Here is a 16,867-nt window from a genome sequence, read left to right on the forward strand (position 1 = left end):
GGTATAGTTAGAACTTTGAACCAAAACAGAAATGTACACAGTTTTTCATAAAATGGCAATAAGCTATTTTAAAAGTGGACACTGTGCAAATTTCAACAGTTCCTCGGGGATGTAAGTACAGGTTGGTTAACACGGTAAGTAAAGTACTTACAAGTTCAGTCTCCGGGGCATAGCTAGCCCACCTTTGGGGCTCAAGTCAACCCCAAACACACAGCATCAGCAACAGATGGCCGGTCAGGTGCAGAGATCAAAGAGGAGCCCAAATAACATGGGCGCCTATGGAGACAGGGAGTGCTCTGGTTCCGCTCTGCTGGCAGGTAAGTACCCGCGTCCTCGGGGGGCAGACCAGGGGGGGGTTTAGTAGAGCACTGGGGGGGGGGGGGGGGCAAAGTAGGCACACAAAGCACACCCTCAGCGGCACAGGGGTGGCTGGGTGCAGTGGGCAAACAGGACGTCAGGTTTGTAATAGGGTTCAATGGAGGGACCTGGGGGTCACTCAGACGTTGCAGGCAGGGCGCAGTGGGGGCTTCTATGGCCAGCCACCGACTGGGCAAGGGTGAGGGCTGCCTGCTGGTCACTGCTGCACCGGTGGTCGGTTCTTCATGGGTCTGGGGGCTCGGGTGCAGTGCTTCTTCCAGGCGACGGATTTCTTTGTCCCGGGCAGTCTGGTCAGGGGGGTCCTTGGGATTCCCTTTGCATGCGTCGTGGTGGGGGTGCAGAGAGGTCAGCCCAGGGTCGACACGTTGTCAGAGTCGCCTGGGGATCCCCTTTGGGTCGTTGGTTTCTCTGGACACGGGCCAGGGGCATCGGATGCAGAGTGGTGGGGACTCGCGATTCAGGAGTGAGGTGGGAGTCCCTTTAAAGATGGTTTCTTCTTTCTTTGTTGGACAGGTCCGCTGTCCACAGGAGATCTTGATCCTTCTGGGGTTGGGGCCTGGTTAGCAGAGTCCCAGCACACTTCCAATCAAAGCTGGCATCAAAAAAAGGCAAAATGTTACGGGGTAACCCTGCCAACAGAGGCATTTTCCCACAGGCATGTTTTCAGATCCTTGCAGAACTATGTTAGAGAGGTGCAGCTTCTCAGAGACTCTGGGAGAGTGTACTAGTGCTTAGGACCAAGACAAGAGAAGGAATGGCCCCCATTCAAGTCTGTTTCATTCTGGAGACTGTATAAAGTGACTGATTGTTTGAGCACAATGTGTGAGAGAGGTGGTACGGAGATACCAGTTTACGTTTCATGGTCCAGACTGAAAGCTGATTTGTTAAAAAAGCAGAGCACCTAGAAATGGATGCATTTATTAACTGTGAGCCAATGTAGGTCACAAAGTAGACCAGACACTGGGGCTTGTTTAGGCAAACAGTACAGAAGCCTGGCAGCAACATTCTGTACCACTTGAAGGCATCTGATCACAGGCTTGTCTGTCTCAAGAGAGAGTCTGTTGCCATAGTCCTAGAAAGGATCATGGCCTGAATGACTATTCTTTGGGCAGAGAAAGGAAGCATCCATAGGATCTTTTTTAACCATGTCATAATGCCAAACATGTAGAGGCTATTTCGGTTGCTGAGGTTTCATGGACAGGGTGTATCCAACCAGAAGCCAAGGGTTTTCACGTTCTGAACTGGTTCTGGCCAATGCTGGGCAACCCAGAGCTAGGGATTCTTGGCCAGTACCATTACCTCGGTCTTGTCACCATTTGGTTTTGGAGAGTTGGAACTCATCCAGGAGGGGACAAGACCAAAGCAGGAGTTTAAATAGCCGGAGTTGTGTCTCTGCTCCAACAACAAAGAGAAAATGATTTGTGTGTTGTTAGCGTAAGAAAATAGGGTGAGGCCACAGCTTTCCGCCAGATCTGCTGATGGGTGGACATGCACGTTAAACAGCACAGGGCTGAGGACTGATCCCTGTGGGGCACCTGCAGTCAGGGCAAGAAAGCTGGACACAGCATTAGCCGAGAAGACCTGAAAATGGTGGTCAGTCAGAAAGGAGGTTAACCAGGCAAGTGCTGTCCCCTGAAGAACTAGCTGAGACAGTGACAACAAGAATGTAATGTGACACATTGTCAAAGGCTGCAGTGAGATCCAATAAAATCAGCGTGGCAGTACCGGCTGAATCTAGGAGCCATCTATGATGTTCCGTGACTCCCAGAACGAAAGATTCACTGCTGTGTCCTGATATGAAACCAGACTGTGAAGGATGAAGAGTGCCTTGGGCCTCCACTAAGAATCACCTAGAATCCACCCCTCTGCCTCATGGTTTTACAAGACTCTACCTGAAAAGAAAAAACTCTACAGAGACCGGAAAGGTCCTGGCGGAAATGGTATGATGAGAGTCTAAAACTCAAATACAAGACAGCTTTAAATCAATATCATATGCACTGCAGAGAAGCCTGTGACTTATTTTATTCAATGAAAATATCTGAAGCACAGAACTGTCCTAAGACACTATTTAAGGTGGTCCAAGAACTTTTCGACCCCAGCTATACTGCACGTCCCCCTTTGTTATCACAACCTCAGTGTGAGAAACTTGCAGGTTTTTTCACCATGAAGGTGACGGATATCCAGCTCATGTTAACTACAGCCAAAACCCAATTAGAGATTAGTAGTCAAAAAAAAATTCAGCATCACCCCATTCCATGAATGGAAACAACTGGGATGTGAGTTATCCTTTTGCAAAAACACAGGCTGTGCTAAAGGGGTAAGGCAGGGGGGGCTATGGAGCAGTTGTCTGACTGGCTTGTTGACCTGGAAATCGGGGCCGTTGGGTGCCATGGCCGCAAAGCGGCTGAGAACCTTGCTGATATGGAAGTGGCTGCCTGTATGGCGTGACTGCCTAAACCGTAAACAAAATATTGGAGTTAATGCGACAAGTGCGGAGGGTCTGATAAGCCCAGGGAGTGTGTTTGGCCCAGATCTCTTTGAACCCCTCCGGAGCGGAGTCTGACTTGTCCCCAAAAAGGCGAGACCCTTCAGAGGGCATATCCTTAAAAGACAAAACAAAAACCTGAAAAAACAGTCAATTACAGCAAAGCGCAGCGATGAATGCCGTTACTGATGTAAAAGGCTCACCCGACGGAATCAGTGGAGTCTATGCCACAGAAAATTGTGAATTTGGATGAGGACTGTTCAGAGGACTTCTGGGACACCTGGGAGGACTTGAGCCACTACATTCCTAACAGCATGGGAATACCGGCCCAGCAGTAACTGACATTAATGGACCTCTAGACCCCCTACTGGGGAGTGTTCAGATTAGTCAAGACAGTCAATGCCTGAACTACTAAGGTCCCAGTAGACTGAGACACAAATGCAAGGCTGCCCAAGGCTGTCAGTGGCATTGTGCACTTTGGAGGTTTAGTGGGAGGCCAGAGCAAAGTTTGGCCCAAGCTCCTAAGAGGATATCAGTGACGACCTTGTTAGAAACTAATAGCAGAGCGGTAGTGGTTTCCCCGGCTAGATGACTTCAGTCAAGACACTGATTTTGACCTCTATGGTGGGGAGTTAAAGGTCCAGAACTTTGGCAGCTTTCTAAATTACCACCTCAAAAGAAGCATTATCTTCTATTGCAGGACCTGAAAGTGTCAGGATGCCAGAGTCTGGAGAGATGTTAAGGACACTGGCATCTTGTAGATCATCACACTAATTGTCTTCATGGAAGGGTTGGACAATTTCATCAGCTGCGTCATAATCATCAGAATTTCTGCCAAACAAGGAATGTAATGAGTGGCTCCTTCCTTGTGGAGGTTGGACGTCAAACAGTGCAGGTTGTGGTTCGGCGGCAACCAGGAGCAGATTCAGTCAAGGTCGTAGCAGTGCCGACTAAGAGTCAGAGAGCACAATCTGCATGTCCTACTGCTCCTCCTGCACTGATGAAGTCGGCATTGGTGTCAACGTTCTGGGAACGAGCATGGGTTGTGAAGCCAGAATTGGTATGGGTGCCGGAAGCAGCCCGTTGATGGGTTTGAAGGTTCCAACTGGCAAAGAGGGTGAACTCACTGGTGCAACCCACAGGAAGGACCTCACCACTCCATGGGGCCCTAAGGTGCATCAGAGGGAGCTGGAAGTGTTCAGAAGAGTCAGAGCATGGCCTCGATGAACTCTTGAATCTGCATTAGTGTCACAGACAGCCCTGGACACTAGGCTTGTGCCGAAACAGGTTGCGCGATGAGCTCCAACATCCACCAACTTCTGAAGGGAGATCGAGAGGCATGGGATTGTCCACCCGCCCTCTCAGGAGTTCCATGAGTGGAAGGAAGGAGCAGAGTCCCATTTTAATTTTTTATGCTTATTCTTCAACTTATCCAAAGATTTGGAGCGCAAAGACGATTCCGGTGACTCTTAGACCGTGAATAAGACCAAGACTAACCCTTGGGCATGGATCAGTAGTTACGTGAAGTCTTCCAATGTTTGGCAACGTAGAGCTTCACCTCAGTGTCCCATATAGTCTTTGGGTTCATCACTGCGCAGTTACTGCAGGCCTTAGAGGAGTGGCATGACCACAGGCGAATCAGGTGAGGAACTGCCACAGACATTTGCTTGGGACATTCCTTACAGGGTTTAAATCCTGTCATCTTGGGCGGTGGCATTTTCCTCGCACACTGAAAGAAATTCAGGTCAAAAAACTATCTCAAAGAGACGAGGGGTAGCTTTCGATCCAGGAATGACGGCAGCGTGCAGGAGTGGCCCCTATTTAGGCCCCACATGTCACTTCCAAAGCTCAACAGCATCAATAAAAGCTCAACAGCGGAGTCACATGGTGCTACCTATCAGTGGAAAGAGGTACTGCTCAAAAGCTTTTTAATCCAGTTTGACACCTGGTGGGATATTCAAAAGACTAGAAATCTGCACTTAGACATCCTTATCAGAAACATTATCACAGTATGTATGCATTAGGTTTAGGTCCTAGAAAATGCCTATTGATGGTAAATGTGTGAATGGTAATGTATGCACAATTGCTAGATTTTTATTTCTGAAAACACATTATGACAGTGTTCAAGTTTTTACATCACTGCCTTCCAAGTAAATCTGCAAGACAGCAATGTTTACATACAAAAGTAGCAAGAATTATGCTGAGCACTGCCTCCATAGGAAATCTAAGGTATAAAAGGAAGCCAGAAAAACGTTCGGCTTAGACACAAAGACCAGACACTGACGGGGACATGCTGAAAAATCATATTCTGAATACAGGCCCAGAGGAGACTAAGGCCCTGATTCGGGAACCGCCAGAAGACCGTACCGCGGTCAAAAGTCCGCGGCGGTCATTCTGGGTTTCCCACTGGGCTGGCGGGCGACCGCCGAAAGTCCGCCCACCAGCCCAGCGGGAAACACCCTTCCCACGAGGAAGCCGGCTCAGAATGGAGCCGGCGGAGTGGGAAGGTGCGACGGGTGCAGTTGCACCCGTCGCAAAGTTCAGTGTCTGCAAAGCAGACACTGAAATTCTTTGTGGGGCCCTCTTACGGGGGCCCCTGCAGTGTCCATGCCATTGGCATGGGCACTACAGGGGCCCCCAGGGGCCCCACGACACCCCATACCGCCATCCTGTTCCTGGCGGGCGAACCGCCAGGAACAGGATGGCGGTATGGGGTGTCAGAATCACCATGGCGGCGCAGCAAGCTGCGCCGCCATGGCGGATTCCCATGGGCAGCGGAAAGTCGGCGGTAAACCGCCGGCTTTCCGCTTCTGGCCGCGGCTGTACCGCCGCAGTCAGAATGCCCGGCGGAGCACCGCCAGCCTGTTGGCAGTGCTACCGCCAACCTCCACCATGGCGGTATTTACCGCCAGGGTCAGAATGACCCCCTAAGTTATGTGAGGAAAACTAGCATGACTTGGTGTGCTGTAAATTAGTTATGTGATAGTAATTACGTGGCAGATGATATTTCTGAATTGTAGACAGAGAATTTACACTAATAGGAATAGGGAAATGTGATGAGACATGTTTGGGGCTTTCCTTGTGTTAGCTCTGACTTTAGTCATCAATGGTAAAAATCTTAGTAATAATTTAACAAGCCTTAGATTCCTTACCTTACAATAATCCTCAGGAGTCAGACTGAATCCCGAAACCTTTCGAGCAGTACCTCTGTGCGCCTGTAGGTAGTGTGGTTTGGCTCCACGCTAGCGTCATCCGTATCGAAAGTGATGTGTCAAGTGCCCATATAGACGCCACCCCAGTGTGCTGACATCAGTTACTTTTCAAGACCTTTCCAATTTTGAAGCGTGGAGCTACAAAGGTTGCTGATGTATCAGTGTGCAGAAACTAAGGACCTCATACCGGTTACCCCATATGAAGAAATTTGTTCACAGAACCAGGAGGATGGGAGGCTTGGTAAGGAATATGCAGCTAATTAGAGTCTCTACCAGATAAGGCGTTACCAATGGTAAGTAACTTGTTCATGTGGTAGACACTTCCAGCTCTAAATTCCCTACCGTAGAATAGACACCCAAGCAATACCTCTCCAGAGGTAGGTCTACGAGCAGATTTAGACAAGGAAGACCGAACAGGCAAAGTGCCTCTTACGACAGACCTGACTGTCCAGGCAATAGTGTTTGGTAAATGTGTGCAGAGGTGCCCACATTGCACCTTGACAGGTGTCCAGGACAAGGATTCAGTGAGCAAATGCATTGGTCGCAGCCTTGGCTCTGGTGAAATGAGAACACAGCCCTCCAGGGGCTGTTTCTTAGCCATAGCATAGCAGATCTTAATGAAGAGCGCTTTCCATCATGAGATGGTACTTCTGCACAACCTTTCCTTGATATTCCATATGGAACTCTCTGGTACGATCAATGTGGAAAAACAATGCAGTTTTTGGGTCCAGTTGGTGGAGTCTCTCCTATTGTTTGGAACAGTGAGGTAGAGCAAAGTTGCAGGCAAAGTGATGGTCTGGCCAATATGAAAGGGGTCTCTACTTTTGTGAGGAAAAAGACATGTGTTCTCAGCACAAGTTTGTCTGGGAATAAAAATGTGTGAGGAGGGTGTACAGAAAGTGTTTGCAGCTCACTAACCCTCATCCTCCTAGCCAATGTAATGGCCACTAGAGAAGGAGTTTTAAAGGTTAATAAGCAAAGAAGGCCATTGTGCAAATGCTCGAAGGGCACATATATAAAAAGGTAATAACTAGGATCAGGTCCCACTGGGAAAGAATGAAGGGTTTTAAAGGGAACATATGCTATAATCCCTCAAAAAAACAAGTAACAACCAGTAACTGGAACAGGGAGGGCTCATCCTGTTGTACAGCCATTTTAGTAATGTCTTAAGGCATGTTATTTTAGCAACTAGGCCTGCCGCTTGTGCCCCTTAGCCCAGTTACATTTTATTTTGCTTCATTTTACTATTTCAGCGTAGGCCACATTTGTGATGCTGTTTTATTTTCTTTACCTAGTTGTTATGTCAGCTTTGAAAGCATTACATTTTTAGCAAGACATTCTTTTCACTTCGTGCTTTCCTCAAGGCTGCAGCAAGATAGGTTTGCCAGCAAAGTGGTACACTGCGTCTCCAACATTCACAAAAAGATACACATCCTTACGTGGCGACACTTTCTCAGAACATCAGCTGTTTTATTATAAAAACACTTCTCTGAACCACGCACGTTAGAGGGAGATTGCAGCCAGATGACCATGACTGCATTCTGATTGACCTTGCTACAGCTGCTTGCTGAGACCACTGGATCCCTGAACTTCCTTGGGATGGTGTCTCTATGGACAACAGGCTTCCCTGCTCAGGTATGGGGGATGATGTCTTCCCAGTGGGGAAACCTGAAGAGCGGATTAGGGCTTATCATGCTGTGCTCTAACATAGCTTAGGTAGGAACCAAATATATTACGCATAGTGACAATATGGTAGAACTTTATCTGTGTTTCACTTTTCTTGTCAGCATTTTGCTCTTAGCATGTTTTTTCATCCTAATTATTGGAATTTAATCCATTTTATCTAAGATAGAGCTGATTCAAAAAATCTTATTGAACCATTCTCTGCCTCTGTTTGTCTTTGCATGTGTGAGACTAATGTAACTGAGAGAAAAGGATGAGATCTGATACACCACGATTTCCCTGAGAAGTCATTCTTGTCATGCTTCCGGTTGCCACAAATCATCCCTGTTCTTGGGGCGGAGCTGAGGTGCTGTTAGTTGGCCGGAAACCAGATTAGGCCGACAGTTGTCACGTGATGTGGGATAGGACTCAGTTCCCCACAATTCAGGTGATTCTGCCGCCCAAATCCAACAGCCTCATTAGGATATTGAGAGCCCACGTGTCAATCAGGCAACTGCAAGAATGGTTCAAAGGTACACTTTAACAGTGCTCAGAGCAAAGCCTTGTCGAGCCATTAAGAGAAAAAGCAACAAAACTTCAGATAAGGATGCAGAAAGGGGATCAACTTGTCTGGATGCACACCAACCACACAATTTCCCCAATGGTAGGCGTGTACTGACTTGGTTAAGGGATGTGTGGCTGCTAGAAGGACATCACAGATTTCAGGAGGAAGGCCAAAAACTATCACCTGTCACTGCTCAATCGCCACGCATGAGGACGGAGCATGCACACGTTCAGGTGCAGGACCCTGTGTGATGCTGTGTATGAGATCCTCCAGAAGGGGCAGCCTGACCAGAAGATTAAAGCTCATGCTGAGTAGTTCTGGATACCATACTCTATGTGCTAAATCCGGAGACACAAGAATAACTTGGGCCCAGTCATTCCTGATCTTTTTGAGAGCTCTGGGCAGGAGTGGAACCTGTGGAAAGTTGTACAGGAGGCCTGACCTCCACTGGAGATGAAAAGCGTCACCAAGTGAAAGTCTCCTTGAAAACTTCAGCACACAGAAGTGTTAACATTGCGTTTTCTTGGTGGTTTTAAATAGATCTAACCAAGGTTCTCCTCAGTCTCTGAAGAGACCATGCACCACCTCTGGATGGAACAGCCATTCGAGATCCCCTAGGCATGAAGGGCTGAGTTTGTCTGCTCTGGCAATGTTAAACCTCCTGGGAAATACCCTGGTGTTTCACTTATTAGCACACCCACCACTCTGTTTTCAGCAGTAAACTTTGTAACTAGCCGGACGGAATTTCCTGTAACAACTTAGGGCTACAAAGAATACTAATTTCATTCACTTTATTTCGGTAAGAGGCCATTACAGTAGCACACAATACAAACTTTCCAAACAAATAGATAAAACATCATTAAACACATCACAAAAGAGAAAATAAGAAAGAGTAATCTACATAAAACAGGATTCTTACGCTTTAATAGCAGTATTAAGATTAAATCTTAATTAAAGCATAAAACCGATCAATGCATACTGGACAAAAGCAATAAGGCATTCAAAATCTTGATTTGGGACAACAATTTTTTTTCTTGAGTCAGGGAAGAAATAATTTTGCATCATATGGCCCAGATGCTTTCAAGAAACTTTGCAACAGACATATCAGATATACAAATCCTTAAGGCTTCTTTATATTGGTGGACATCCAACAATAGGCACAAGGGAATAACCAAGCATTTTCACTGCTTAAGAATAATAGGACAAAAAAAGCAATATATGGCCATCTGTTTCTTCACCCCCACCACAGGCTAAACAGGTCTTATTGCCCCCATGCCACCATTCCATTTGGAGGTAAACACAGTGAGTGGGAGGATACCTAGCCTGAAACAAATATAAAGAGGCTTTCTGTGTGGAAGATCTATTTCACCCATATACGGCTCTAGAGAGGTAAATGACTTGACAAATCTTGCTGTTTGAGTAGTCTTTCTTTCTCCTGTTTCCAGTACATCAGCTTCAGGTTTTTGGCTGCGGTGGGTGTGACAGTGTTCGGATCAAGCCAGTATTATTGAAAGCCTAGGGAGTAAAGCGTTTGTTTCCCATAGTTCAGCTACAGTAACACCTCCCCTCCTTGCTGCCTAGCCAGAACGTCTTTCAGGTCTTCCTTATAGTGGGCTAGTTTGTGGGTATGGCAGAGTTACAGCCAGAATAAAATTTACTTGAGGCGAATTGAAGGGGCTATTGATTGAAATCCAAACTATTGCCTGAAAGCCAATGGGGAGCTTTGGGGAAGTTTGAGTGCTGATCTAAGAAATTAATTTTCTGCAACTTCCAAGGCATTTACATTAGTATGACTGCACAGTTCAGCGCCATACAACCGCGGCAATGGCCTTTGCCCTCCAAACTTCGAGCAGGGGAGAGAGGGTGGAAAGAGGTCTTAGAGGCAGAGGTTAGGATAGTATCGGTCCGACGGTTCAATAACTGTACTTTTTGTGACTTGGATAGCCAAGGAGTTAGAGCAAGATAGACGGATACCAAGACAGTCAAAGCTAGGCACTTTCTCTAATGTCTCCCCATCCAAAGTGAATACCCCTCTAAAGCTTCTATGGGGATGGATGCTCATTCCTTAAACAAAAACAGAGTTAGGAAGAATCCCTGAAAAACAAACTCTTCCTTCTCTTGGAGATTACCTGATTCATTAATGATGTCAGGATTGCCAAGCGTCAATGTGGCAGTGCAGTCATCCCCTCGGTATTCACCATCAAACTGCCACGTCAGAAACTTCGACAGCTGAGTCTAAATGGAGAAATTGGTATATTAAAATGCATTAAAAGCATTTGTACTGCGCACTTCTAACATAAATAAAGAAATTAATATCTAGATAAAGATATAACTCTACAGAAATCTTTAAATGACATAAACGCTCACTCCTGAGGTACGCTTGCAACATACACGTCAAATGTTCTCACTTGAATCAGTCTTTCATCCTGAGGTTGATAACATGAGAATCTTTGAGATGGCAAAGTAACAATGAGAGGTAAAGAGTGACGCTACAAAAAAAAAACATGAACTAAGGTCAGATTTATAGTTCAAACCACAGACTAGAGTCTGTACGACGGAGTAAAATACTATGTCGCCCAGACAGAGTACCCATACTCTAAATTTAGAGATGTCTGCCGGCCCAGCAAACATCTCTAGTCATTGACAGGCCTTGTCATTCCCATGAACCGATGTCACTGTGGCTTCTGTCAATGAGTTAAAAGTTTGACTGACGGTACCGTCAAAATGATGGTTTGGTTGGGGCAGAGCTTGCCTGCCAGCAAGATGGCCGGCACATGGTGAGGCTTTGCTCGGCCTGGGGCCTCAATTGCACATTTCTACTTCAGGATGGCGAATCTCGCGTCCTACTGGCCGGAAAGGCGCAGCGGAGACACAGGTGCTGCCGGAGGCGGCGGTGAAGGCTGCTCCCCTGCCTCCGCCGTGAAGAGCTGGCGGTGAGGGTGAGGGGCCTGGCCGGGCAGGGCCGGGAGATGCGCGGCGTTCGTCCGTGGGCCCTCCAAGCCTGAAAGGTGATCCAGCGGCATAGATAGGTGCTGCCAACGGTGGAGGAGTGCCTGTGGCTTCCGGCTTCTAGTTGCGGGGGCGGATTGGCAGTAACATCGTACCGCTGCCCCCCTGCGATCCTTGACTGCTGGCGGCCGGGGGCTTCCGGGGACTGGGACGGACCGGCGGCAGCCCTGGGCGCTGAGGGCCTCCCCGGGGACGGGCCTGGTGCGATCTGCCGGATTTGGCGGCCATTGGTGGATGTGGCCGATCGGGCCCCGACTGTGGGCTCGAGGCGGCGTTTCTGGAGTAGCTGTGGGGTCCCCGCTGTACGGTGTGAAGATGGTGGACCCTGCGGGGGCTGCTGGTTGGTTGGCGGCTTCGCTGGCCCCTGCGCTGGTGAGGACCCGGGCGACCTTGTGAGAGGAGTTACGCTGGCCGGGTCGGGCCTGGTGGCCACCTGAGGACGTGCTCTGAAACCGGTGGTGGACATTACTGGCCTGGCGGGGCTGGTTCGAGGAAAAATGTGCAATTGCTGGGCCGGCTTCCCGCCTCGGCTACTGGCGTCTTGTCCAGTTGGTGCTGGTCTGGGACCGAGGAATGCCGGGCTTAGGCTGGAGGAGGTCTGCCGGCCGCAGGAGGCCTACGTTGGAGGAGACATTGCTGGCTGGCCTTCGGGGTTAGACTGTGGAATTTGCTGCCTGGGCATGGGACTCTGGCTGGGATACCCTGGTGCTGCAGGATGGGAAATGCGGTACAGCAGCAAGCGAAGATTTCCTTTGATGGGGGACGGAGGAAGGGGGGGTCCACTTCGACATAGATGGAAGAAGTGGCGTTGGAGGCTGCGTCGTCTGACATGTTGGTCATGGCCATGTTTCTGGATTTGAAGTCCAGTCTGACAGGAATTGACCCCAAGCTCGACATCTAACGGAGCAGCTTGATCGCATCAAGACAAGGGTAGACGACCATGACTCTAGGTTGGATCGGTTGGAGGCGCATACTTCGGATATGAAGGACCAGTGCCAGGACGAGTGCACACAATTGTTGCAAATGGAGAAGGTGTTAGAGGTAATACGTAATAATAATGAAGATTTGGAAGCTCGCCGCCACAACGTCAGACTGATTGGCCTTCCTGAATCTACTGACATGGGCAGAATGGAAGATTTTATTGAAAGCAATAAGCATGCTCTCTGAACTTTTTCCTGGTCAGCTCTCCCATTTGTTGGTGGTGGAGAGGGCGCATCGGTCTCTGGGCCCCTGGCCTCTGCCTGGCACCCCTCCTCGCCCCATCATTATTCGACTATTGAATTATCGTGATCGAGACACTATCCTCCGGCTGGCTCGGGAGCGGCTCCCGGTGCTGTATAAAAATACTGAGCTGCAGTTTTTTTCTGGACTATACCCCGGGGGTGCAGGCCGCACGCAGGGCCTTTTTGCCGATCAAGCGCTCGCTCAGTCAGACGGACGCAAGGTTTTCCCTTATCTACCCTGTGAAACTAAAGGTGCAGCATGGAGGAAAACTGCACTTTTTTACGGACCCAAAACTGGCGGCAAAGTTTGTTAAGACTCTCCCTCGACGATCTGCGGATGTGGATTCGGGTGGGCCGGGTGCGGAGCATGAGACGCTCAGCGATAATGACTGATGGTGGTGCTGCTAATGCATAAACTGATCGCACGGTTACAGCGATATAGAACAGTTCACCGTCCTGATGTTTATTCGCCTTTTGGGCCCTCGCCTCCCATTCCCGGTCTACTGCTGGGTTTGGGTTGGGTGGCTAGCTGTTCGCCCCGTGGATGAGTCTCGTGGGAATGAAATGGTTTTCTTTCTTAGTTTTCTGGGTTAAGGGGGTGGGGGTTATTTGCTTTGACCCGGTTGGGGGGCCTGCATGGAAGGGGGGTGGGTTTATGTGCTTCTTTGTTAGTTCCAGTATATTGGATAGTTTTTTCCTTTTTGTTGTGTCTCCATTTGCTGGGTTGGCTGGAGGGGGTGGCGGCATGTTCTGGTACTTTGATAGGAGTGTTTGGATGAAGCAGGACGGGGTGACATTGGTCCGTTGCCTTACTTGGAATGTGCGTGGCCTGAACGATGGACGCAAGGCGCAGCTCATGTCTGAGTACGTTAAGCGCCAAAATGTAGATATTTGTATGTTGCAAGAAACTCACTTGGTGGCGGACACGATGCATCGCTTAAAGGCTGGATGTGTTGAGGAATGCCACGGGTGGTATATTCGGGGTATGCCAGAGGAATGGCAATTCTGCTGCGCAAGGGACTGCAATTGCGCACTCAGCGAACTATAGTAGATCCTAACGGACGCTATGTGCTGATGAGTGGTGTGTTGCTGGACAGGCCTTGTAGATTAGTGGCTGTGTATGGTCCCAACACAGACGACATGGATTTCTTTAGCGAGGTCTGGTGGCTGGCTGAGTCGTTGGGAGGAGCTGCTGTGATCTGGGGAGGGCGACTTTAATGTAATTCTAGATGCACAGCGAGACAGGGAGAGTTTGGCCAGGGTACAACATGTGACAGCAGCTCGAGCTCTTACTGCAGTTATGGAAGATGGTGCATTGGTAGACATCTGGCGGATGAAGCATGGAGGCGCTAGAGAGCACACGTGTGTCAACTATGTGCACAGTAGCTTGTCTCGCATTGATCGCTGGCTGGGCTCGCGGGACGTGGACACGTTCGCTGGAGCACATGGCGCGCACGCTGTCGGACCATTCACCGGTCAAGTTGGATCTGGCAATTCTGGGCGGACCGGGACTTGCGTTTATGTGGCGCTTGCCCCAGGGGGCCTTAAGGGATGAGATGTTTCGGGAGGAGATTCGTTGGGATATTGTCCTCTATTTTGAGGAGAATGGTGGCTCTGTGAGCTCGGCGGGCATGCTGTGGGAGGCCTTTAAAGTGAGTATTCATGGGAGCTGCATTTCGAAGCAACACAGCGTGCTGCAAGGGTTGCGTCAGGAGTTGGCCGACCTGGAGGCGCGGATTGCAGACCTGGAGGCCCGGTTGGTGGTGGACTGGTCCGGTGACACTCTGGCTGATATCTGGCGTATGGTCTCCTTGTATGAGGAGGCTTCGGAGAGGGAAATATGTTTTTTGGGACGCTTTGCCAGGGCGAGGCGCTACGTAGAGGGAGAGAGGGCTGGACGTACTCTTGCTAATTTGCTGCGCAGGCCTTGGGCCAGTAGTTATGTAACTGAAATAGATCATTCGAAAGGTGAACGTGTGATGGGGACAGATGGAGTCATGCAAGTGTTCACCAAGTTTTTTTCGGATTTGTAGTCTGCGCCCGAACTACTGCAAGCCGAGGTTATACAGGCTTATTTTTCGGAGATTAGTTTACTCTGGTTTGAGGCTGCCCATAGGGCATATTTAGATGCACCTTTTTCGCTGGAGGAGGTGATGGCTGCGATCCGTGCCCTGCCTGGAGATAAGTCCCCTGGCCTTGATGGCCTGACCCCAGCGTTCTATGAAGAATACTCTGATATACTAGCACCTCATCAGCTGGAGGTATATACAGAGGCAATGGAGAATGGGATTCTTCCTGCCTCTCTTCAAGAGGTAATGATCGTTACTATCCCTAAGCCAGGTAAGGACCCCCTAAGCTGCGACTCCTATCGCCCACTCTCCATGATTAACGTCGATAACAAGATCTTGGCCAAGATGATTGTGGCGCGGTTGCAGCCGCTGATGATGAGGCTGGTGCTTCCTGATCAGTCTGGGTTTGTCCCGGGGCGGTCCATGGCGCACAATTTGCGGACGTCTTTTGCGGTTGCTGGATCGATCACTGCTGATAATGATGCTGCAGCAGTGTTTTTAGACGTCACGAAGGCCTTTGATTAATTGGTATGGGAATATCTGTTTGCAGTCTTGGGTAGGGTGGGTTTGAGCTTGCGTTTTGTGGGATGGGTCCGCCTGCTGTACACAGAGCCTGTTGCCTGACTCCGTCTGAATGGATGCATATCCACCCCATTTCAGGTGGCTATGGGGACACGGTAGGGATGTCCTTTGTCCCTTGTGCTGTTCGCAATAGCGATGGAGCTGCTTGCGGCCTGTTTGCATGGTGACAGAGGGCTACCGTTTCGGCAGCGGCCCATCTTGATCTCCATGTATGCTGATGACATTGAGTTGTATGTGCGAGAGCCCCGGCAGAATCTGGATGTTTTGCTGGATGAGATTGTACGGTTTGGTGAATTTTCGGGTATAGCGATCAACTGGTCTAAATCTGTGGTACTGCCTCTGTCATCGGGAACGGCAGGCTTCTTGTCCGGATATCCTATTGCGGGGGCTGATGGCCCGGTGAGGTACTTGGGAGTCTGGCTGAGCTGTGACGTTGAGACACTTTGGACGGCTAATTACGGTACAGTTATGTCCTGGCAGGAAGATAGGATAGAGATGTGGCGCTCCTTGCCACTGTCGCTGATAAGACGAATAGCCATTGCCAAAATGATAGTGTTACCCAAAATATTGTACTTGTTTGTAAATCTCCCCCTGGTCGTTACAGCGTGCTTTTTGAGGCGTCTCTGCTCTGCCATGATTCGTCTTGTCTGGGCGGGTCGCGAACTCAGAACTGCATGGGAGAAGTTAACGCTTCTTTTGAACTGGGCGGACTTGCCGCTCCGGATATGGAGCTTTATTACTACTGTGCACAGGCCCATTTAGCGTATTATTGGATCTGCCCTGTTCGTTATATGCCGCATCTCGCTCCTGAGAATGACGCGGTTTGGCCGGATGACCTGATGCGAGTGTTCGGGGGTCTGTCTCGGCCTCGACCTCAGGGGGTGGACACTGTGGCGTGCACTGCTGGGGCATGGTGGGCACTTTGAAGCGATCTGGTGTGTGTAAGCCTTTTGCGCCGTCGATGGAGGTGGCTGCTGTAGCTGATGAGCGGCTGTTTCGCGACTCGCAGCTGCAGACATATCTTCGTGACTCGGATTTGTCCCTCCTGGGGGACTAGTTTGTGGATGGACGGCTGATCTCTCCAGAGGTGGCGCTGAGAGAGGTTCTGATGGTGCCCTGCATTGGCTATATATGCTGCGTGTATGTGCGATGCTCCGGGTGCGATATTCTAGTCTCCTGGCATCTCCGGAGCTGTGTCGAGCATTGAGTGCACAGACGCCGAGGAAGCTAGTCACTAAGCTATATGGATGCATGCAGGATCAGAGGGATGCGCTTGCAATGTCTGCTAAGGTTAAGTGGGAGGCGGTGGTGGGAATGGCAATCTCTGATGAGACATGGAAGAAGTGCTGTGTGCATATGAGGGCGATCTCGCCAAACTATCACTGCGATTAATCCACTCCAAGTTTCTGCAGCACCTTTATTACACCCCCTGGGGCCTGTGTGCTACCGGGTTGCGGGCAGATGCTTCCTGTGAGCGATGTCATACCCCGGATGCCGACACTTTCCAATTGGCGTGGCAATGTGGAGAAGTGCATGATTTCTGGCTGGAGGCTGCGCATGTGCTTGGTGAGATGACTGGGCTTAAGCTGGCTCCCTCTCCTGTGCTGGCGCTGCTGGGTAGTGTGGACTGAGCGGAAACTGATGGGCATGTTGCTGCTTTTGGCGAAGCACAGAGTTGCGAT

The 16,867-nt window shown here is 49.6% G+C and overlaps 1 protein-coding gene across 1 annotated transcript in view; it reads right to left on the minus strand.

Moving 5' to 3' along the window:
- TOMM40L (translocase of outer mitochondrial membrane 40 like) overlaps positions 1–16,867 on the minus strand; it is a 265,960-nt gene that overhangs the window by 116,687 nt on the left and 132,406 nt on the right. The window contains exon 5 of the mRNA XM_069217818.1: positions 10,432–10,537. Coding sequence (XP_069073919.1) covers positions 10,432–10,537 — 106 coding nt within the window. The remainder of the gene's footprint in view (positions 1–10,431; positions 10,538–16,867) is intronic.

Source organism: Pleurodeles waltl, chromosome 12 (assembly GCF_031143425.1).
Source record: "Pleurodeles waltl isolate 20211129_DDA chromosome 12, aPleWal1.hap1.20221129, whole genome shotgun sequence".
Taxonomy (NCBI): domain Eukaryota; kingdom Metazoa; phylum Chordata; class Amphibia; order Caudata; family Salamandridae; genus Pleurodeles; species Pleurodeles waltl.